This window comes from Abramis brama, assembly GCF_963993115.1.
Source record: "Abramis brama genome assembly, chromosome: 13".
Classification (NCBI taxonomy): Eukaryota; Metazoa; Chordata; class Actinopteri; order Cypriniformes; family Leuciscidae; genus Abramis; species Abramis brama.
In genome coordinates, this window is record NC_139975.1 from 39,936,563 (window position 1) to 39,961,745 (window position 25,183).

Here is a 25,183-nt window from a genome sequence, read left to right on the forward strand (position 1 = left end):
TGTTATAAGGCACATATGCAGGATAACTATGGATCAAATGTGTTGCAGTTTTAACAAATAACTCAAAAATATGATATGAAAATCTTTGACATGGCCTTACTCAGTCAATATTAAAGATATCAAGGTTATATTTTCACAGAATGTTCTTTACATTGTGTAGGATGATTTTTTGTAGAAAACACTGAATCACAAAAAAATAACTTTAGCTGGGTTTTCACAGGCAGGGTCACATATGTATAAAATGCCATTCACAGAAATACAATGACAGACACAAACTTGTAATATATATTTGCATTTAATCTTACATTCACATTCGCAGTACAACCTCAATTAGGCACTTGCAACTTCTCAAATCTGTCACTGCAATTTCAAATTTCGTGCCTTGACTTTTGATACTCTTTTCGTGATATATATTGGGTGCAAAACTTGTGCACTTGAAACTCAGTGGCGGCGAGAGAGAAAGGGGGGCGGGAGCGGATTGGTGTTCAACAGAGCCGTTTTATTGGTTGGCACCTAGCCAATGAAATGGGACTTCTATTGTACGCGATGATGTCAAGAAACCCGCATCCTCGGGGACGCTCTGAAACGCTAACATGAAGGGCTTGACCCAAAGCCAGCTCAAGGCCTAGACACCACAACCCAACTTAGAGGGGGGTTCCTTTAAGGGAGTACGGCCCATACCCATTGGGCCCTAGCCTGCTACTTTCAGGGGGACCAGTGTCAACACATGTACCAGGGAGGCCGACATACTTTGTCAGCTGAAGCCAAAAACCAGTGTTTTTTTGTTTTGTTTTTACCAGAGACAAATAGCTCCTTCACAGGGCTATGGGAAGTGGAGGCCTCAGCAGGATGACTCTAGAAGAGGAGCCCTGCCACACTCACACCACAGTGGTCTCTACCGCTTTCTCACAATGTGGAAAAACGGCTCAGCTCAGATATGCACAGTGAAGAGTGAAGGGTCTAAGAACAGCTCCCTAATATGAGAAGAGACCTCTTTTCTAACTCTACCTGCAAAGGCTGTTTGCATGGAGGCCTCATAGGATGACTCTTTTAAGGAAGAGGAGGCCTGCCATTCTCACACTAGAAATTTCTATTGTCTTTCCTCTCACCATGTGGAAAAGCAGTTAAGCTTAGAAATGTTCATGCAAAGGATTAGTAGGATGTTAGGGTTAGTAGGCTCAGTAGGATGACTCACAAAGAGAGGAGACCTATCACATGTTTGAAGACAGGCCTGTCACTGACACTGAGGTCAGATAACTGAGGTCAGATAAATCCCATCACATAGAGACTCTTTTGTCCTGTTAGAACGGTGTTGTGTTAGCGGCCTCCCATCCAAGTACTAACCAGGCCCGACCCTGCTTAGCTTCCGAGATCAGACAAGATCGGGCGTTCTCAAAGTGGTATTGCTGTAAACTAACTTTAGCTGGACAATAACTTTATCCTAGAACTGATGTAAAGCCTAAACAATCTGTTACGGTAAGTTCCTATTATCACTATAAAGCTGCTTTGAAACAATCCATACTGTTAAAAGCGCTATATAAATGAAGGTGGCTTGACTTGACTCAAAACTTGCGAGACAATTTTTTTATGCTCAGTTAAAATTGCATTACTACATTCTCCGGTCTGGCAGTTCTACCAGGTGTTTGAAAAGGACAATAAATTTGCAACGTCTTTGCTTAGAGTGGAGACATAGCAATGACATTAACCCCACAGCAATGATATCAAGAAACTCAGGCTAGTGCATTTCTGTCCTTCACACTGGTGCACTTTCTTTCCTCCCTGAAAGCCCAAACTTAACATCCAAATTAGGGATGGGCGTTTGTCAAAAATATTGTATTCAAATATTTGGGCTCATAAAAAAGGAATCTCCATCTCCTCTTTTAGTTGGAAACATTAAACGGTGTGTAAACAAAACAAACAAAAAAACAGAACAAAAGCATTTAAGCAGTTGATGTGCCAATGCAGTTGAGGCCCCTACCACAGACCTGAAGCTGCATGCCCGTTGTACAGCCAGTGGCAGAGGCATCTCTGAAGACGTGCCTGGACCCACAGGCTGAAGGTTAGGCGACAGTGCAGGGTAATAGAAACCCGGTACTAGCCACGTTGTCACGCCCCATCTCAGGACTCAGTCGTGAAGCCAGTGCTGGAGCGGCCTCATATGAAGCAATCAGAGCAGCATCACAGCGGCTGCCATATGTCCCAGGAGCCTTCTAAAAGTTCTAGTGGGGCCACTGTTCTGCGTTTGAACGAATCCAAGCAGTTCAACACTGCTGTGCTGTTAGGTGGACCAAGTCTAGCTCCATACCGAGAAAAGAGATCCTCTGCATGGGGGTGAGTTTGCTCTTTTCCCAGTTGACCCGAAGTCCCAGCTGGCTGAGGTGATTGAGTACCATGTCCCTGTGTTCGCACAACTGCTCCATCGACTGGGCCAGGATGAGCCAGTCATCGAGATAGTTGAGGATGCAAACACCACGCTCTCTCATAGGAGCAATGGCCGCCTCCGCGACTTTTGTGAAGAGACAGGGGCGACAGGGACACCCTTATATCCAGTGACAGCTTTTATAACATTTTTCGGAGAGTGTAGTCTGGATATTTCTAGTAATCCTGAAGACCTTGCTCAGCTGATTCAGGTGTGTTTATAGGGTTGGAACTCAACTTTGCAGGACATTTACCCTCCAGGAGAACAAGCCCTTCACATTAAAAGTGTCATAGAATGGGAAACTTTATTTACCTTGGCATACAGTAGTTGAATAATAAGAGTTCTGTACATGGAACTGACATACTGTGAGCCTCAAACCCCATTGTTTCCTCCTTCATATGTAAATCTTGTGTTTGCAAAAGAACATTTTAATTCAAAGTTGTTAGTTTGCTCTGCCCATTTAACCACTGACAGTTTTTCTAGCCTGGGACAATATCTAGCAGGCTTTGCTCAGCGTTTGATACTGAAGAAGGGGGCAATTCCAACTAATGTTATATTTCCATTACAACCACTGTAGGTTAATAGGTTAATATGATTTCTGGCCTGTGTTGTCATATAAATCTACAAAATACAACTGTAGATACATCTATGTCAATCCCTTTCGTCGGGTAGTATTATCATTTAGCATATATTTCATCAACACATAACTCAGGAGCTACATAACTACAGATAGCTCAGGAGCTCCTTCTAGCTATCGTGATCTTCTCCACCACTTCAGTTTAAACGATTGTCATTTGACAAATCTAGTCAATTTGTTCAAATATATATTTTTTTTTTGAGAAATGAAGTATGTTTGTATTTCAGAGTACATAACAGCTCCTGCGTACAAATCTGTGAAACAGCCATTCAGAGCAGAGCTCAACATTTTTATTCATGACCCTTCCAAATAAGGTAATAACAGCCCATTTCATTCTAGGGGCATATCCTAGGGTTGTAAATGGACATGTAAAACCATATCTGGAGAATTTTTGCCCTTACCTAAGCCATAGTATCTTCTATGTAGATATCAGAGAACAAGTAAAAAATATTGTATCTGTTATGAATTGGAGGACGCAGAAGAATCCATTTGCAGCTTTATTAGAATAATCAACAGGCAGGGTAAATCAGGGGCAGACAGAACAACGGAGATAATCTCAGAGCAGAAACAGATAACAGGCAAGGGTCGAGGCAGGCGGCAGGAATCACAGTCCAATGAACAATCCGGGTCAAGACAGGCAGCAGAAGAAGAATCAGAAGTCGGTATAAACAATCCAAGGTCAGTAACAGTTCAGCAAACACAGGGAAAACGCTCAGAAATTGTACGCCGGGGCAATGCAATACTTCGCAGTGAACTGAAGAGTGACAGAGGTTTATATGGGTGTATGTGAATGAGCTGCAGGTGTATAAGATGAGTGCTGAGGAGCTGCAGGTGTATGTGCAATCAGTCCCAGGTAAGCGGCATGATGGGATGTTGAGTTTGTGATGGTTAATATTCTGGTTTGGAGTGCCCTCTGGTGACTCTCAGAGGCACTCCAGCTGGTGATCGTTACATAACCCCCCCCCAAAGAGCGGCTTCCATACGCTCCAAAAACAGTCCAGGAGGGAGGTGGAGCGGAGGCGGATCCGGGGGCGGGATGGAGGGCCAGGTCCGTGGAGCAGAAAAGGACCTGCAGACTGCGGCAGAACGGATGGCCAGGGTGGAGCGGCTGTGCAGGCGACCAGGGCGGATCAGGCTATGCAGGCGACCAGGGCAGATCAGGCTGAGCAGGCGACCAGGGCAGATCAGGCTGTGCAGGCGACCAGGGCAGATCAGGCTGTGCAGGCGACCAGAGAGGAGCAGGCAGTGCAGGCGACCAGGAAGGAAACGACCCTTCAGGCGGCCAGGGAGGAGACGACCCTTCAGGAGGCCAGGGTGGAGCAGACGGTTCAGGAGGCCAGGGAGGAGACGACCCTTCAGGCGGCCAAGGCAGAGACGACCCTTCAGGCGGCCATGGCACAGGAACAGACACCGGCTCAGGAACAGGGACAGACACCGGCTCAGGGACAGGGACAGACACAGTGGCAGCGGCTATCTCTGCTGAGGCCTCAGGTTCAGGCGTGTCGGCGGCCATCTCTGCTGAGGGCTCAGGTTCAGGTGTGTCGGCGGCCATCTCTGCTGAGGGCTCAGGCGACATGGCAGTGGCCATCTCATCCGAAGACACTGGCTCGGCGGAGACCATCTTGTCCTGAGACACTGGTTCGGCGGCGGCGGCGGCCATCTTGTCCGGAGACACTGGCTCGGCAGCGGCCATCTTGTCTGGAGACACTGGCTCGACAGGACTGACGAGAAGCTCTGGGCTGGATGGGACCAGCGGCGAAGACAGCTCTGGACTGGACGGAACCAGCGGCGAAAGAGGCCTTGGGCTGGATGAGACCAGCGGAGACGGAAGCTTTGGGCTGGGCAGGACCAGCTGTGAAGAGGGCTTTGGACTGGGCAGGACCAGCGGCGAAGAGGGCTTTGAGCTGCCCGGAACCAGCAGCGAAGAGAGCTTTGGCTCTGGCTCAGGGGGTATGACGCTCTCAGTCTCAGGCTTGGCGGGCATGACGCTCTCAGTCTCGGCTGGACTGGCGAGAAGTGCAGGCTCGGCAGGAAGATACTCAGGCAGGAAGGTCTCGGCGAAACATGATTTATGCAGGATAGTCTCAGCGGGACGAGACTCATGCACGATGGCCCTTATGGCAACACGTACTGACCTCACCGGGGAATCGGCCACACTGGATAGCAGTCCTGGATGATAATAGACCAATCCGGTGACTAGCTTGATGGTTGGCGTGACGTGAACAGTCTCTGGATCGGCAGAAGTGACGTGAACAGTCTCTGGATCGGCAGAAGTGATGTGAAGCGTCTCTGGATCGGCAGACGTGACAGGCACGGTCTCTGGAAACGCCCCCTCAGCAGTAGAGGGCTCGGGGAATTCTGCTAAGACGTAACGAGAGTCTGGGGAATCAGTTGAGGTGTAGCAGAACTCTGGTTCAACGGGTGTGATAAGTTCATGGGAACCCTCATCCACAGGGCCCACAGAAGAGGATGAGCCGCTTATCCTCAGGGCGAATTCAATATATTGACATAAAGTCTATTGAGGGGTGTTGTCAGGCATGAGATAATTTAACATGTCCTCAAGCCCATATCGGAAACTATCCTTTAAGACTGCATCGTCCAAGTCTACCCCATGGCAGAGCTCACAAAATTCGTCAACATATTCCTCTATGGATCGGTTACCTTGGCTGAGGCGGAAGAGACTGATTAGTGGGTCCATGGTAGGTCTCGGTTCTTTCTCGGCTGCTGGATCTGAAGTGGCGAAGTATTCTGTTATGAATTGGAGGACGCAGAAGAATCCATTTGCAGCTTTATTAGAATAATCAACAGGCAGGGTAAATCAGGGGCAGACAGAACACGGAGATAATCTCAGAGCAGAAACAGATAACAGGCAAGGGTCGAGGCAGGCGGCAGGAATCACAGTCCAATGAACAATCCGGGTCAAGACAGGCAGCAGAAGAAGAATCAGAAGTCGGTATAAACAATCCAAGGTCAGTAACAGTTCAGCAAACACAGGGAAAACGCTCAGAAATTGTACGCCGGGCAATGCAATACTTCACAGTGAACTGAAGAGTGACAGAGGTTTATATGGGTGTATGTGAATGAGCTGCAGGTGTATGAGATGAGTGCTGATGAGCTGCAGGTGTATGTGCAATCAGTCCCAGGTAAGTGGCATGATGGGATGTTGAGTTTGTGATGGTTAATATTCTGGTGTGGAGTGCCCTCTGGTGACTCTCAGAGGCACTCCAGCTGGTGATCGTTACAGTATCAGTGCATTCTATGGCACCTTTAAGTCTAATTGTGATCTTAAAATATAGAGTTAAATATAACTGCAAGCAGCAATTATCGGGACCAAGCAGAAGAAGATGACAAGACATGCCAACATGGCTGAAAGTGTCAGACCAACTGCAACAATGAGCAATTAAAGACATTTAAAGAGGATTTTAGGCAAAATGGCTAAAAAAATCATATAAACAGTAAGTAAAAATATGATTTAATGTATTATAACTTTCGACTAATAAGTGGCGCAATTACAAAATTGATGTGATGTGGTCAGTGTAAGGTGACAATGACACATACAAAGTTTTGTGTCAATATGTCAAGGTATTGCAGAGATAAAGCTGGAATAGTCATTTTGGCATCATGCCTCAACTTTGCTGCTGCTGCGGTATACAAAAACGGTGTCGTCTATTGACACGAAATCAAAGATCGAGGAGTGAGGAGGCTTCATGAGGAGTCATGAGCGAGGATACACGGGTCTATCCTATGCGGAAGTGTTTTATCGACTAAACGTGATGCACGTATAAATTCTCCTCCCCCTTCACATCGGTCACAATCATTTTAATTTATACTTTACCTTTACAGTTTATATAAACCACACAGCTCACCTATTTCAACGGGGTATCTTGCTTTATTATTATTTATTGTGAATTTCTTAAATAACCAAACTTTAACAACATAAGGGCAGATCCTTTGAGCGCTGCTGATGACGCTATGAAGTGACGTTCGAGTGATCGAGTATTCCAGTGTATAAAAAAGCTTTCTTTCGATTCCTCTGTCCTCATTTTCTTTCTTTGCAGCCTTCCCTCACATCCTACAGGGGGTGGAGCTGAGACGCGAAGAAAGGAAACGAGGATGCACAAATAAGAATTGAGAAGCACCCTTGGTATCTATGTTCTCGGCGTGACCCAAGGAATCTATTAAGACCAGTGGCATTACAATAGACAGATTTATTCAAAAGTTATTAGCATTTTTGGAAATTTTGTTATAACTTTACCACAAGGTGGCGCTGTCCTGAAACTTTTTGAGTACCTTCGAGGCATGGTGCTGATGATTAATGCGTTCATAAAGTATAGCATTTTATATCACAGTACTGTATTGAAGTCAATGGGAATTTCATGTTTTGTTCTATTATAGCGCCACCAAGAGGCTCAATCCCACCATTTTTTTTATGTGTCCTCAGAGTGAGTCCATACATCTGTGTGTCAATTTTGGTGAAAATATCTCAATTCGCTTCGGAGTTATAGACATTTATATGAAAGAACACGTAAAAATTACTGACACCTGACTTTGATTGGAATTTACTTCCCCTTACTATCAATATTTTCGCATTTGGGTATTAGCATTCAGCCAACGACCTATGTTTCCAAACGTCTGACGGTGGTTTCGTCTCAATCGGACTAACAGTTTCGAAGATACTGGCAAATGTTTTTTATGGTTTGATATTTTTTATTGGAAAATATGGCACAATGAAAAATACATAACAAAGAGGTAGAAATGAAACAAACAAAAAAACAGCTAAGTATGGCTTTATTTTTAACGTACAAAATGTAAATAAACGAGTACACAAAGCAAACGAAGTACAAAGTTCAAAACATTCAGGCATTCACAAATTCACACAAGCAAAAAATAAATAAAATAAAACCAATAAATAGTAAATAACAATATTTGATGGCTGTTCCATCAATCAGGGGGTAAAGAAGGAAGAGATTTAAAGAAAGTTAAAAAGGGCTCCCATTTATTGTAAAACTTGTTGGAATCACCTCTCAAAGAATATTTCATCTTTTCTAATTTCAGAAAAAACATAACATCCCTTAGCCATTGAGCGCTGGAGGGGGCTTTTGTAGATTTCCAGTGGAGAAGGAGGTGTCGTCTCGCCAGTAAAAATGTGAAAGCAAAGATGTCTAATTGTTTTGATGTAAATCTATTGTAATCCTCTGGGCATCCGAATATGGCAATATGGGGAGAGATATTTACAGTCGTCACAAGTATTTCAGAGATAATGTCAAAGTACCTCTGCCAGAAGGAAAAAACTAACTAACATATGAGCTAGATTGCAGGGAGAGGTATGGCATTTGTCACAGCTGTCGGTGACAGTGGGAAAAATTTGTGACAAGCGTGCTTTGGAGAAATGGATCCTGTACAATACTTTGAATTGTATCAAAGTTAGACGGGCACAGGTTGAGCTAGAGTGGATTTTGTTGAGGGCAACATCCTACCAAGTGTCATGCAACTCCAACCCAAGTTCCCTTTCGTTGTCACTCCGAGTTACGTCGGATGACGATGAATGGGGTTTCGCTTAGAAAGCCTGTCATCTTCGAGTATATAAAACGAGCCAATGGCAATGAAATGCCATGGGTCTGCGGAATTTGCATAGCGTAAGTCCGCCCCACCCTGGGGGTATATAAGGAAGTACGCTGGCAACATGCAGATATGTTTTCGCTTCGGAGCCAAGAGTTTTCTTCACTCCTACAAGCCATTCTGTATCATCAGCATTGCCTGCTGCTGGTCTGTGCAGTGATCTGCCGACAGTGTGTGTGTTTCTCCCTGGGCGCTTCAGCACTCTGCTGAGCTTTTCCTCTCTCTAAAAGAGCTGCACGCGGCACGTCTTTTTCAAGACGGCTCGCCCGTGTATTACTGGATGTGGGCGCGTGATTTATCTGCCTAACGGTCACGAGCGCTGTTTCGCGTGTTGGGCTTATTCACGCTCGGCAGCGCTCGTGGATGAGTCATGTTTTCATTGCGGGAACATGACCATCGCAATGTTTATCGATCGAGACTCAAAGATCTCTGTGTGAGAGTCCCCTCTGCCACACCCCAATCTATCTCTTCCTCGAGAGGGGATACTTTGGCTGGTGGCCAGGGTGATCTGAGGGTTACAGTGTGGCATAATACCGACGAGCATTCCTCGGGCCACGCCCCCCTCCACATCGCAAACCGTGGGGCTTCCGTGTGTGCCTGGTTCCTCTCGGGGACCCAGTGTTTTCATTCGGGACTCCAGCAGATGGTGTCATGTCACTCACAGCATCACAAGGCGGGCTTGATTCCTCTGGAAATGAGGATTCGACTGCGTTGCCTCCCTCTGGAGTGTCAGCGTTAGTCGAGTCAGATCCAGAGCTGATGGCCATGCTTTCCCGGGCAGCTGAAAGCATTGGTTGGAGTGGCGCCGCCCTCCCCCCGAGCGATGTAGGCTTCCCGGATGTGCATCGGGACGCTTCCGGCCCGCGGGAGTCCACGTGACTTTTCGCGGGCGTCCTCCGCCTTCGCTGCACTCGATCGCGTGGCGATCATGGCCTGTATGTTCTCTGTCACTATCGTGGCACAGGCATGCAGTGCTGTGTGTCGCCTTCGCCTTCGAGGCAGTGCTGACTCGGGAGTTCTGTCAGACCAGGCTGCCGTGGAACGCTGGTCCTTCCCTGGCCAACACTGACAGAATGCGGAAATTCGACCACGCCCCCACGCAGGGACGCTATGCCTCCCATGTCTGGGCTGGTCGGTCCGCCACGCACACTACTGACCTCGCTCTACAGGCGACATCGGTACCTGCGTGATCCCGGGGCCAGGTGATGTCCACAGCTGTGGTCCAGGAATGGGCTCAGCCAGGTTGATGTGAGGGGGTCTGAGAATTCATTTTCTCAGCTCCCCTATGTCCCAGGCTGGGCTCCTCGGCGGTGTGGATGAGGACTGTACCCTACAGTCTTTGACCCCCCCAGAAGCAGACCGAGGCCTTCTGCACCGACGGTCATCCGTCCGTGCAGTCTCCTTAGTCTGCTTCCCGCTGAGGCCGCCTCCCTGCGGCCCCTCCCCTCGAGCCTCCACTGGCCCCGAGTAGGAGAGGGTTGCAGGAGGGCGGCACCACCCGTCTCCGCCCCTTAGCCAGCCAAACGCCAGGCTAAGCAGCACTCTCGAGACGGGTGGCTTGCTCGGCGGTGTGGTTGAGGACTGCGCCCAACAGTCTTCGACCCTCCCCTGAAGTGGACTGAGGCCTTCTGTGCCGACGGTCATCCGTCCGTGCGGTCTCCTTAGTCTGCTTCTCGCCGAGGCTGCCTCCCTGCGGCTCCTCCCCTCGAGCCTTCACCGGCCCCGGGCTGGAGGGGGATGCAGGAGGGCGGCACTGCCCGTTTCCGCCCCTTAGCTGAGTTAGGGCTCAGTTCTTCTCAGGAGTTGGTAGCAGGGCCACTCCGTCCCCCGGTGGAGGGCTGGGGGAGAATCTCTTGTTTCAAGAACTGATGCCCCTTCCTCCGAGCCCCAAGAGGTTGTGGATGACAGTGCACACCGCTCACGAGCCTCACCACTCTCGTCCCCCTCTGTCGCCAGACCCCTGCCAGAGCACGCCCCCGTGGGACGCTGGTCCTCCCCTGGCCTCCTCTGGCAGAGTGCGGCTAATGACCGTGCCCCCACACCGGGCCGCTATGCCACCCACGTCCGGGCCGGTTATTCCGCTTCACTGCTCCATCAGTGTACGTCTGGTTCGCTTGACCCCGCTGGTACAGCTTTTGGAGCTTTCCCAGACTGTCCCATTGGGTCGCGAGAACCATCAGGCTCGGCTACGTGATTCAGTTTGCGCGGTCTCCTCCCCGCTTCAGGGGAGTCCACTTCACTATGGTCAGTGGCAATGCCCCTGTCATGAGAGTGGAGGTCGCCACCCTACTGGCGAAGGGTGCGATCGAGATTGTCCCTCCAGCCGAAATGAAGTCCGGCTTCTACAGCCCCTACTTCATTGTACCGAAGGCAGTGATCGACCTGAAGGACCTGAGCCTCTGCAATCAGTGGAGCTTAAGTTCCTGTCAATGAAGACAGCGCTCCTGGTTGCATTGGCCTCCATCAAGAGGGTAGGGGACCTGCAGGCATTCTCGGTTGATGAAGCGTGCCTGGAATTCGGGCCGGCTAACTCTCACGTGATCCTGAGACCCCGGCCTGGGACCAGGCGGTGAACCTGCAAGCGCTGCCTTTGGAGGAGGCAGACCCAGCCTTGCCACTGCTCTGTCTAGTACGCGCCCTCCGTGCTTACGTAGACAGAACGCAGTGTTTCAGGACCTTAGACCAGCTCTTTGTCTGTCATGGTGGGAAGCTGAAGGGAAAGGCTCTCTCCAAGCAAAGGTTGTCCCACTGGATAGTGGACGCCATTGCTTTGGCTTACCAGCAGCAGGGTCAGCCATGCCCCCTTGGTGTGACGGCCCACTCCACTCGGAGTGTGGCATCCTCTTGGGTTCTAGCGCATGGCGCCTCGCTAACAGACATCTGCAGAGCTGCAGGCTGGGCGACACCTAACACATTCGCGAGATTCTACAATCTCCGAGTAGAGCCAGTTTCTTCTCATGTACTCACTTGAACTAGCCGGTACTAGATTCTGCTCAGGTGTCTTCGCTTGCTCGCCATTCCTCTCCACGGACGGGATACGTGCGATATTCTCCTCAGGTGAGCCTAATAAGCCCTGAGTCTCCTCCAGCACTGACGACGTCAATGCCAGAGTTATGCCGCTGGCAGCTTTCGCGCTTGGCTAGGTGCCTCCATGTGCATGGTTCCCCCTCTGGGCGACCCCCACATGTGTATTTCCACTGTAAGCCTCTCTGAGCATGTGTCTTTCCCTTGGCAAGCCACCTTGCCACCCCTGGGGTTGAAATATTCCACCTGCGGCTGGACACTCCAGTGAGTCCTTCGTCCGTGCCAGTCTCACGACAGGGAGCTCAGACTTACGCAGGGCACTGGAAGACAGTTGAGAGGTGGCGTGATTACACTGGGAAACCCATTCGTCGTCATCCGACGTAACTCGGAACAACCATTTTGTCTATTTGAATGGAGAAAAATCGATCATAACTCCAGTAAACTATGGAGTGCCGCAGGGATCTGTGTTGGGCCCTCTATTATTCTCAATATATATGATGCCACTTGGAAATATTATAAGGAAACATGGAATTAGTTTCCATTGTTATGCTGATGACACTCAAATCTATATTTCATCACGGCCGGATGAAAACGCTAAATTATCCAAATTGACAGAATGTGTTAAAGATATAAAAGATTGGATGACGCGTAATTTTCTTTCATTAAATCCAGACAAGACAGAGGTAATACTTATCGGTTCAAAAAAACGCCCACAGAACCTCTTACAATACAACTTTAACATCGTAGGATGTCCTGTTACTTTATCCTCTACAGTAAAAGACCTGGGTGTTATACTCGATTGTAACCTGTCTTTTGAAAATCATATTTCATATGTTACAAAAACAGCCTTTTTCGACCTTAGAAACATTGCTAAGTTACGTAACATGCTATCAGTTTCTGATGCAGAAAAGCTAGTTCATGCATTCATGACCTCGAGACTAGATTACTGTAATGCTTTATTAGCTGGTTGTCCTGCGTCCTCAATAAACAAACTACAGTTAGTCCAAAATGCAGCCGCTAGAGTTCTTACTAGATCAAGAAAATATGATCATATAACACCGATTTTATCATCACTGCATTGGTTACCTATAAAGTTCCGTATTATTTACAAGGTATTGCTACTGACTTATAAAGCCCTAAACGGCTTAGCTCCAGTCTATTTAACGGATCTTCTATCACCCTATAATCCATCGCGCTCTTTAAGATCAATAAATTTGAGGCTTTTGGTCATACCTAGGATATCCAGATCAACCAAAGGAGGGAGAGCATTTTTACATTTAGCTCCAAAACTCTGGAATAGCCTTCCTGATACTGTCCGTTGCTCAGACTCGCTCTCCCAGTTAGATTAAAGACGCATCTTTTCGGCCAGGCATTCATATAATATTTTTAATCTTAAAGTTCAAACTACAATCCGGCCTCTAGTTCATAAATGCCAGAGGAGAACTGGCCCCCGACTGAGCCTGGGTTCTCTCCTCTTTTTTTTTCTCTTTTTTTTTTTTTCATTAGGTCACCTGATGGAGTTTTAGGACACCATTAGGTCACTTGATGGAGTTTTTCAGTTCCTTGCCACTGTTGCCTTTGGCTTGCTCAGTTGGGGATATTTTGGGGATATTTAATTTTATTTTATCAATCAATAAATTCCACTAGAAACAAACCTTGTTGTATTATTTTAATTAATACTGTGAAGCTGCTTTGATACAATCTGTATTGTGAAAAGCGCTGTACAAATATACTTGACTTGACTTGACTTGACAACGAAAGGGAACGTCTCGGTTACGTATGTAACCCTCGTTCCCTGAGTAGGGAACGGAGACGTTACGTCTCCCTGCCACTTCCGCTTGAACGCTGGAACGCCTGAGTTCAGTCTCGGCTCCTCAGCGAAGACATATCTGCATGTTGCCAGCGTACTTCCTTATATACCCCCAGGGTGGGGCGGACTTACGCTATGCAAATTCCGCAGACCCATGGCATTTCATTGCCATTGGCTCGTTTTATATACTCGAAGATGACAGGCTTTCTAAGCGAAACCCCATTCGTCGTCATCCGACGTAACGTCTCCGTTCCCTACTCAGGGAACGAGGGTTACATACGTAACCGAGACGTTCTCCCTCCCAGGCAGCCTTAACTTTAGTGATGGATGAGGTATCATGATTCAGAAGTTTGTTATAGATTTCTGAAATGAAAGACTTCTGAGGGGGGACCGGAGAGAGAAATTCTTCCCACAATTGGAGTGGGGGAAATGAGGGAAAGGCTGGGAACAAGGATTTGGCGCAGTGTCTGATTTGGAAATAGCGGAAGAGGTGAGATGGCGGGAGTTGAAATTCACTAGACAAATCTGCAAAGCTACAGAAAGCACCGTCTCTATAGAAATCTTTAAAAGTTTTCAGGCCTTTGTCATACCATATAGAAAACGTGGGATCAGATAGTGCAGGTTGAAACAAATGTTCTTTTAGTAAAGGAGCTGAAATAGATGGAGAAGTACATTTAAGATACCTTCTAAGTTGGTACCAGATTTTTAGAGTGGAAATTACCAGTGGGTTATCTGTAAAGCCAGAGAAGTTAGTAGGTATAGAGGAGGTGAGCAAAGCTGGCAGAGAGGATGAGCCGCATGAATGTATCTCTAACTTGCACCATGGGGGATGCGTAGATTTGGACCAAAATGAGATTTTATGAATATGTGTTGCCCAGTAGTATAATTGGATATTTGAGAGAGAGAGTCATTAAGTTTAGCATTAAGTTTACATCTCTGAAGAATTGATTTACTAATTCTGGATGCCTTTCCACACCATAAAAAGCTAGATATATCCTTATCAATAGTTTTAAAAAAAGTGCTTAGATAGGAATAGAGGGAGACATTGGAAGAGAAACAAGAACCTGGGTAAAATGTTCATTTTAACTGTGTTGATCCTACCTATAAGCGATAATGGCAAGCTCCTCCATCTTTGAAGGTCAGACTTAATTTTAGAAATGAAAGGGGAGAAATTGGCAGAAAAAAGGGAGGTTAGCTTTCTGGTTACATTAACTCCTAAATACTTAAAACCTAAGGGGCTCAATTTGAAGGGGATGTCAGACTGACAGGATAGTATTCGCTTTTAGAGATATTAACTTTGTAACCTGAAAATGAGCCAAATTTCTGAATAAAGGACAAAATTACTGGTATAGAGCGGCCAGGGTCGGAGACATATAACAACAAGTCGTCCACGTAAAGAGAAAGTTTAAATTCCATTCCAAAACGTGATATACCAGAAAAAATGGAGGAGGATCTCAGATGGATAGACAAAGGCTCTATGGCCAGCACAAAGAGTAAAGGAGATAAAGGACAACCTTGTCGGGTGCCTCGAGATAGAGGAAAGTAAGCAGATTGAACGCCATTGGTGGAGATACTAGCTTCTTGTGGGGATGTATAGAGAAGGCGTATCCATGAAATGAATATATCACCCAACCCAAATTTATTTAGTACGGCAAGCAGGAAGTTCCATTCGACCCTGTCGAATGCCTTTTCAGCGTCAACTGAGATGACCACTTCAGGGGTTATAGTGGAATTTTTCGAGTATATTATATTTAAAAGGGTGCGGATGTTGTAAAATAACTGACGGCCCTTTATAAAGCCAGTTTGCTCTTCTGAAATCATGGCCAGAAGAAAACCTTCCAAGCGGCTGGCCAGAGCCTTAGCAAGTATTTTAGCATCCACATTTAGTAAAGATAGGGGTCTGTAAGAACCGCAGAGATCGGGATCCTTGTCTTTCTTTAAGACAAGCCTCCATAAGTCTGCTGTTAAAGTAAGGGGGAGAGAGCCAACCTGCAGAGACTCCTTATATACAGAAAGCAATATCGGGGCCAATTTAGATTGAAATCCTTTAAAAAATTCCACTGGGAATCCATCAGGGCCAGGAGCTTTAGAATTTTGCATGTTGTTTATAGCAGTGATGATTTCATCATCTGTTAGCGGCAGATCAATTATTTGACCCCGCAAGTATGCTTTGAGTGATTCCCATAGCAGTGAGCAAGAAATAGGATCAGCCTCTTTTTGATTGATCATGATAAAATCATCAATTGAAGATACAATAAAAGAGTTAAATTTATCATCTGATAAGAGCAGAGTGTTTAACCTCCATGGTGAGGAGTATCGGGATTGCGGGGAGAGCTGAATATCCAAAGAGAGTGGGGCGTGGTCAGAGATAACTATAGGATGATATTTAATCGTTGACACCTTGGAGATGAGTTTAGCATCAATGAAAAAACAATCAATCCGAGAGAAGGATTTATGCATATGTGAAAAAAAAAAGAATACTCCTTGATGGTAGGGTTGTGGAATCTCCAGGGATCAATGCAACCATTTTTAGCCATGAAGTCAGAGAGTGTCCTGGACATTAATGATGGGGTCAAGCTTTTAGGAGAGGAACGGTCTAACTTAGGATCAATAACGCAGTTCATTTCCCCTCCAAAGATAAGGAGGTTATCATGCAGAGAAGAGAGTCGTTCAAATACTTTATTCATAAAATCTGGGTCATCAAAATTTGGGCCATAGATATTGACTAGTAATACAGGAACGTGCGACAACGTGCCTGAAATTATTAAATATCTGCCACAATTTAGAAGTAGAAAATTGAACTGATTTACCAATTAAAATAGCAACTCCTCTGGCTTTAGAGTTAAAGTTGGAGTGAAATACCTCAGAGACCCACGGGCATTTTAGCCTGACCTGGTCTGTGATGCGCATGTGAGTTTCTTGTAGAAACACTATGTCTGCATTAAGCCTTTTCAAGTGAGTAAATACCTAAGATCTTTTAATGGGGCTTCCCAAACCCTTGATGTTCCAACTCACAAGCCTATTGTGTGAACTTTTAGGGGTTTGTAGAGGAAGAGAGTAGTAAAGCAGCAGTAGAAAGCATGGCTTAACTGCATTTGTGTTATGTCCTGGTTGGGAAATGTTACATTTCAAGCTCAACTTAAAGTAAGGATTTGTTTTCTTTCCAGTTATTTAAAAAGTATGCCTTGATGATGATGATATTGTTATTGGGTCTCATTCATGAATCACGAGCAGAACAAATTTTTGTGTAAATCGTGTGTAAAGTGGTTCTGGCGTAAATTTTCGTATTCATTAAAGGTCCCGTTCTTCGTGATCCCATGTTTCAAACTTTAGTTAGTGTGTAATGTTGCTGTTAGAGCATAAATAATATCTGTAAAATTATAAAGCTCAAAGTTCAATGCCAAGCAATATATTTTATTTAACAGAAGTCGCCTACATCGAACAACCAGTTTGGACTACATCCCTCTACTTCCTTCTTTAATGACGTCAGTAGAACAGTTTTTTGACTAACCTCCGCCCACAGGAATGCTCCCTCAACTCTACCGAAATTCGTTTATGTACTTGCGCACTTCTTATAACTTACTTAAGTAACTTACTGTTTACTCAGCTCTTACGGTGATTTTCTGAAGTAAAACTGACGCTTCATCTTGTACAATAAACTTTATTAAACTCATCAGTATGTTTGATCATCATTCGGACCTGGTCCGAAACAGCAGACTTGTAGGCTATTAATAAATAATGGATACATACAAGCAGATGACAAATACATTATAATAACCGTAGTTAAACTACTAAACTATACCTGTTTCATCTCTATACAGCACTCTGACTCTGTAGGCATTATTGTCCGACTCGAAATGAACACCGTTACTGAGAGTTTCTGATATTATCATCATTCCGTGAGATGAAATTGTCCTGACAGACTGAGCGCAAGCTCGTGAAGCTCTGCCCCCTGGGTCATCCAGCAGCAGCTCATTTGCATTTAAAGGGCACACACTAAAACAGCGCGTTTTTCTGTGCTTTATTGAATTGTGCAACCTATTGATCATTTCTTGTGTAGCTGCTTTTTCTTGTATTTTATTTTATTTTATAAATTTTTTTGACAATTATTTTTATTTGCATAAGGATATAAAAAAGATTTAAAAAAAGGAATATATTGCTTTGTCATTCGGGGAGCATCTTTCTTTCTTGAGCATGCTGTAAAAAATTATCTGTTGGGTATTTTGAGCTGAAACTTCACATACACACTCTGGGGACATCAGAGACTTATTTTACATCTTGTGAAAAGGGGCATAATACGGGACCTTTAAAATGTTCGTATTTTCCAAATGTTAGTTGGTACGAAAGAAATCTACACCTGCTCCCAGCCACGCGTAAATAGTGCGTTTAACATCCGAACGTTTTGCTCATTAATAAGGCTGCATTTTAATTCACCTTAATCGGGTACATATTTACACAACATTTTGAAAAAATATTATATATAGTAATTACATACAGTTTTTTTTTTTTTACTTTTATTATGAGAGCCAGTTTGAATACGATTTTTTCGAAGTTAACTAATTCGTTTTTTGCAGTCAATTTTCATGTCGAACCATTTTCTTTTCACTTCTGGGACTGTTCGATTAACAGATGAAACTCCATTAACTGCATCTGTAATATGCTGCCAAGCTTACTTTTTTTTAGGACCTGATACGCCACTATGTATGCTTGAAAATAAAATGTGGCGTTTTGAATGAACTTCTGATAATAAAACTTCAATTTCTGCATCTGAGAAATTTCTCTTTTTCATTTGCTTTTGAGAAAACATGTTGAAATCCTTCGTTTGGTGTCATAATATGATGCCCATATATAGTTGTCAGTTGGATTTAATGGGCAGGATTTATGGTAATTGAGAATAAGCGTGCACGCGTGTCCCATTTACGACTGATTGGAATTCATTAACACACACACATTTCACTATCACATCTGACGTTTACGAAGTATTTGTGAATCAGGAGAAGACTTTTCGGGAAGGTCTCTTTACGCGCAAATCACTCACATATTTACTCGTATATTTACGAATGTTTCATGAATGAGACCCAATGTTTATTGCTAAGAAGTTTGATACAGTTTATCTTTTATGTAGTTTAGAAGGAGTCTTTATCAGTGACTTTAACCCTCCATGATGCACTTTAAATATGGATTTAAAGTCCAGAGGAATGTAAGCTTGGGAGTTTGGCTTACTTATAACTGCTCCTGATTTGGAAGAGTCTGATGCATGAGAACTGTTGTCTTTTGGAGTAAATTTATCGCAGATGGTTGGATTATTCATCTACTAAAGGACTGCTTCAACTTTGGACATTGTTTGATGAGCTATACCTTGTCTGATACAAGGCTTACACAGCAACATTTTCACTTTATTGAATTGTGCAACCTATTGATCATTTCTTGTGTAGCTGCTTTTTCTTGTATTTTATTTTATTTTATTTATTTTTTTGACAATTATTTTTATTTGCATAAGGATATAAAAAAGATTTTAAAAAAGGAATATATTGCTTTGTCATTCGGGGAGCATCTTTCTTTCTTGAGCAAATATTAGGCAAACTGAATCCCCATTATTGCGTTATATAACATTGTTTTGCATTAAAAAATATGAGACGGTTATATGTGACAGACCTGAATGAAAGGCTAATTATGCGAGTCGTTGCCTTCTCAGGTGTGAACCACTCAATATTCATGATGGTGTATTGCCTTTCCAAACAAAAAGTGTCTTACAAAATTTAAATCAATGTATTGTTTTATGTGAATTATTAGGCAGGATGATTTTCACATAATTTTGAAGAAAAAACTCTAGGCGACAAAATGCATTATTCAGAAGTCTTGTGGACACATATTTAGTATGTATTTTGTGGCCTTATTTCAGAAACTTTCATTTTTAGTTTTTTCAATAACCATGCATAAACATTATTCTCTCAAAAATACAAACATGTACATGCATGTTGCTCACATATTATGGTAGCTATGTTTGTACTAAATAGAGTGTAATTATACCTTTGCCATTAATATGTTTGTAAGCAACTGAAAAAAACACAAATGTCAAGGCAAGTCAAAACATCTCAAGGACCCCAAAAACACCTTAGACCCCAGAGGGTTAAAGCCTGAACCTCATCGTCGGTCCATCTGTCATATTTTTTAAACTCCATTGTTGATTCGAATAGCAAGCAACTGTTACTGCACGCATCACAACAGATTTAAAAAAATTATGGTTGAAATAAAATGCTTCATGGAGTCAACCAATGAAAATACGACATGAACTCAACCAATCAGCATGTTCAGCACCCAAGTCCCACCCGAGTTCCTGAACTTTGAAAAATATTTACCCGGAACTTCATTTAGACCCTGATTCCTGCAGTCGGAAACACATTGAGTACCACCCTTAGTTCCTAGGGAATGTTTCTGCGGTGGAAACGTGGGTATAGGTTCACTAACTATGCATGCCATAGAAATAAGCTATTACAGGTGTTTATTTCAGAAATATGAATGTACCTCACATCTGCTCCTACATTACCCATTAGTCTACTTATTTGGCACACTACCTGTTTTATTTAGCTGGCCAACTCTCAAAATCTGTCTGGCATGCTGCACAATGCTCTGGACTGTGCGGTGCAAATGCATTTACATTGTATTGAAGACTAGTATATTTTTGATCCCTCCTCCTGAAAGCAGGGGCCAAGAAGGCTCACAAAGATTCCAACTACTCAACATTACTGCTTGCCAAGCTCTGGGGACGTAGACCTGAATATGGCACCTCTCTAAAGTGAGAGAAGGCCTATCGGCATCCTACATTCATAAAAGATTACCAATGAGGCTTCACAAAACATAACTCGGACCGCTATTCAGGCTGAGCTCTAGGGAGTGGAGGCCTGAGAAGAATGACTCTCTATAATGAGAGGAGGCCTAACAACATTCCACTACTGTAAAGACAGTAGCCAAGGAGGTTCACAGAGAGCCTAGCAACCTAGAATACTGCTTAGCTGACCTCTGAGGATGGAGGCCTCAGCATGATGACTCTCTGAAGTGAGAGGAGGCCTAACTGCATCCTACTCTCAGGACAGCTAATCAAGGAGGCTTACAGAAAGTCTAACGACTCAGGCAGAGCTCTGCATCACACAGTCCTCAGCGTGGAGATCAAAGGAAAAACAGAAGGCTCACAGGAGTAGGGCAGTTGTGTCTAGACAGAAATTGTTTTCCATAAAATATGTCTCATGCTGCCAAACCAGATCTAATCTGTCAATGTAACAGGCCTTAACTTTCCACAACTCTTAAGTGGTATAACAATAACTACTACACTTCCTCAGAGCTAGATCCATCATATAGAACACTAGTATTCAGTGTTGTGTACTCGAGACTCGGACTCGGTCTCGGTCTCGAGACCATATTTTAATGGTCTCGGTCTTGTCATGGACTCGTGTGCATTTTGACTCGGAATTGACTCGTACTCGAACATATTAGGACTCGGACTTATTCCCGAGTCCACTCGAGTCCCATTCAAAATATTTCATGATTGTTACTGTATGTTAATATTTCTTTAAATTGTTGTTTGATTGAAACGTCCAATGATTGCTGACTTTCTTGTGCGCAACTGCGCATGACTTGAGACTAACGTTCGCGCCACGCAAATGCAGCAGGAGCCTGGTCAGATGTGATGTGGAGCCTCTAGCTCAACTGGTAAACGTTATGTGGTCTTACTGTATAGAGTGGTACAACAATGTTTTGTGGACAAGAGCACATAAGCTTAAAGGCTAAAAGTTTTGTTACAGTTGAACATACAGGTATAGTGGTACAGTAATGTTATTTGTACTAGAAAATGTTATGTGGTCTTACTGTATAGAGTGATACAACAATGTTATGTGGACAAGAGCACTTACTGATTGTAATAATTGTAAGTAATAATTGTAATAAAATGACCTTTACACCACCTACTATGTGGCCTTTTTTACCATTACAGTGTCCATGATTCCATGGTATATTTGATTTACTGTTTGAGTATGGTGCCAATTTTATTGTTACCACCAAAATATTTTACATATTCTTGAAGATATCTTTAGGTCTGGTTTTTAGACCCAACCTTAGGTTATCCAACCTCTCTGGTCTCGGTCTCGACTCGACTCGGACTCGACTCTCTCTGGTCTCGGTCTCGACTCAACTCTCTTTGGTCTCGGTCTCGACTCGGACTCGACCCTCTCTGGTCTCGGTCTCGACTCAGACTCGAGTGAGCTGGTCTCGACTACAACACTGCTAGTATTATTTTGAGGCAATAAGAGGAGCCAAAAAAGGAAAACAACCTGTTCGACTCGTCCATGCTCTGCCTACAACCACGCTCAATCCCACCTCACCATAATGGCTACCGCTGGACCTGAAACACAGAGGGCAGGTCAACTCTCATCCCTCAAGAGAGTGTCAAGCCCAGGTTGAACAAATTACTGCAATTTAACCCCCTTCGAGAGTCATGTACATTAGTTCAAATGCCAGATTCTACTTTAACTCTGAAAAGAATCATACGAGAACAGCACGAATGCATCACTATGAGTGACTTCAACTCCCTCGAGAGCCGAATGCGCTTGTGCAAACACTAACTATTTTCCCTCAGGAAAGAAAGGAAAGAAACTGCTTCTTAACTGTCTCATTTAGTCAGTTTTGCGGATGCATCATACCTAGCACATCCAGCTTTTTCGAAGAGTAACATGCATTCCACCCAAATGCATCAAAAATAGGGACGATTCAAATGGAGGTTTTTCATTGATAAATCCTCACAATGCCTGCATTTAGCTCCCTGCTTGTACTTCAAGCAAACGGATCCTAAAGACAAGAAAGAGGATGACGTGTTCTACAGGTACCCTTTTATATCTGTGGTGGCATCTGTAGTGATGTCATATGCTGTCCCAGGCAATGTCAAGTTCATTGTCGTGTTTAGACTCGTGCTTCAGACACCGGTCATGCCGAAGGCAGTCCCCATAGTGTCCTCGAGGATGCAGTGCAAATTCCCATTCGAAAGGGAACATGCTTTATTTTTGTAGTTCATCTAGATAACATTGATAGTGCAGAAACTGCCTACCCTACATTTAAGGAAACCCTTAACAAAGAAAACATTAAAGTGTTGCCCACATCATAGTATTGATGTTCATTTAAAAATGTAAAAAATCTTAATGTCTTACCCATTTCTGGTGGTGGGCTCTTGAAAACTTGTATGAAGCTGAGTAAGTTATTTCGGCATATTTCCAAACGTGCAAAACCACGTTCATAAAATCCATCAAATGTCAAAGGTCCTATAAAATCAGGTGATGTCAGGACTTCAGTCTTCTGATTAAAGTCGACATGCCACAGCTCCTCTTCATCATATCCAACGTAAAACCCTCCTTCTGTATTAGAGCATAGTGTAAACTGGAAAGCCTCATGTTCAGCTGAAATAGATGGAGAGCAATAAAACATAATCATAAAATCAACTTAATTTTTGAGATTTATAAGGATAGTATACAGAGAGCGCTTGCTGAAGGCACAGAAGCTAACGCGGTCTGGTTTTAAGGGTGCTTTATAGTTTCCTGGTCGACGTCACCCGCCCATGACGTCTCGTCTTTCCATTGGATTGATTATACATGTGCTTCACGACGCAATCACGCAAGGCGTTCCCACAGCGTCTCAAATGCAGCTCGAAGTTCCCTTGAAAGGGAACAAAACGTGCCAAATATTAGGCTTCATGTTTTTACTCCAATCTCATTTCATAACGTCATAACGAATGGAAACATTTGAAGTAACATGATAATCCATATATTTTTCTGTAGTTTAGTGTACTGAAGTGTTCCTTTTTAACAATTTATTGTTACAGGCCTGCACAAAGAAACAAGATGTAAATGGTGTCGTCTGCTAGTGGGGAAAAAATCATTTACAATCAAGATTACAAACTTTTACAATAGATCAGAAGAGAGGGTTTCTGTATTATGTATCCATTATAGCTAAACTTCTCTTTTCTTATACACCATACACACTTTTGTAGTAAATTGTGCACTCATAATTGTAGTTAATTGTAATTAAGACCTATTCACAAACCGCTTTTTGTGGCATTTCACGTTGCGATGTTTTGAAATGCGTATGCAGCGGCTACAGGTGCTTCCAATCGCGAGGGAACAATTTTGCATTGTAGGCATAACTAGGGGTGCAATAACGCCACCAACAACAACCAAAACTAGGCTACTCATTGCATGTAAACTAATTGTAACGTTTCATTGTGAATCAAATTAAAATGTTCTTCTCTTTGCAAACGTAGGCAGAGGCATATAGTGACAGATTAATTCAATAATGTTGCAAAGATATTGCATCAATCCATATGTTTCATTAGGCTACTAGGCTATTTGTTTTGCCTTACTCTTTATTCATTTAGGCTATTTATTCAGTTATTCATCATCTTCCGTCCTTCACACTACTTGTGTAGCGCACGCATTCTCAGACCTGTCACCTGTCACTCATCATCGTAGGGGAGGTGTTTGGAATCATTCCCGCGTTACAATCATCAGCCAATCAAGGTGGACACTCCAGTCAAGCTCGTCCATGAGTAATGACGTCATCCATAGCAACGAAGACTCACTCTTAGTTTAGGAGTTGTCATTTTTCTTTACTAAGAGTATGTCTGAAAGGCGTTGTGAATAACTTTTAAGAGAAAACTCCTAGCTAAAATATTTTAGTGCGATTTAGGAGTACTCCTAGTGGTAAGATAAAATGCTTTGTGAATACGGCCCCTGATTAAGATGGGAGCAGAGCATGCATGGGCAGTTCTCGAGGGGGCTGCCTGTGCACATTATGAACCGAGCTCCTAGTTTCAGCAGCAGCGAATGAGTGGTTGTCCCTCGAGCCCCCCCCCTGAAAAAGCCTGGGGGTCGAAGCAACACTCTTGCCTAACGCTTTCCGAAGAGAAAACAGATCTGAGGACTGTAATTTTCTCGAAGAATGCTTCAGGTAAGGTCCTGTCGCTATGCGCAGACCTCTTAAGTTTTCACTCCTCCATGGAGCCCTCAGGAAATCAATGTTTGTATCCCGCCGTAAAGTGCACTTCAGGACACATCAGTTTCCAGTGGACGCACGCTGAAGTGTCTGCCCCAAAGGCTTGCGGCCAGGCAGTGTTCGCACATCGGAAATCGTTTTCAATTATTCCCTGCTGGTCCTCTGCTTCAGGGTGTCGAGAACAAAACCGAAAGAGCCCCCACTTTGGGGAGCCCTTAGGAAATCGATGTCTGTATCCTGCCACAGGCTTGCAGCCAGGCAGCGCTCGCATCCGCACACTGAGAATCGTTTTCAGCCAAACCCTGCTGGAAAGCCGCTTCAGGGGGTCAGCCTAACCCAAATCTCGAACGTACCTGAAATCAGCCCCAAGAGGCTGGTCCCTGTAGTAGAATATTTCTAGGCATGGAAAAATCTACAGAATATTTCTCCTTGGGTCCTGTGATACAGAAGGTTAACAGACTGTCGACCCATTGCAGGGTCGGGTATTGGAACAAGAAGTAAATAGAACGTGTTCCTCCACCAGACAGGGAGTCTGGGTTTTCAGCCGCTACTTCATAGTTCCCAAGAAGGATGGGAATTTTAGGTTCAGGTTCAAGATGCTCACTATTCCACACCATTGTGAGTCAGATCAGATCTGAGGATT

The 25,183-nt window shown here is 44.2% G+C and overlaps 1 protein-coding gene across 1 annotated transcript in view; it reads right to left on the bottom strand.

Moving 5' to 3' along the window:
* The window catches only part of LOC311095073 (HLA class II histocompatibility antigen, DP alpha 1 chain-like), a 41,558-nt gene that overhangs the window by 6,137 nt on the left and 10,238 nt on the right, over positions 1–25,183 (bottom strand). Inside the window, exon 2 of the mRNA XM_084133409.1 lies at positions 22,704–22,949. Coding sequence (XP_083989535.1) covers positions 22,704–22,949 — 246 coding nt within the window. The remainder of the gene's footprint in view (positions 1–22,703; positions 22,950–25,183) is intronic.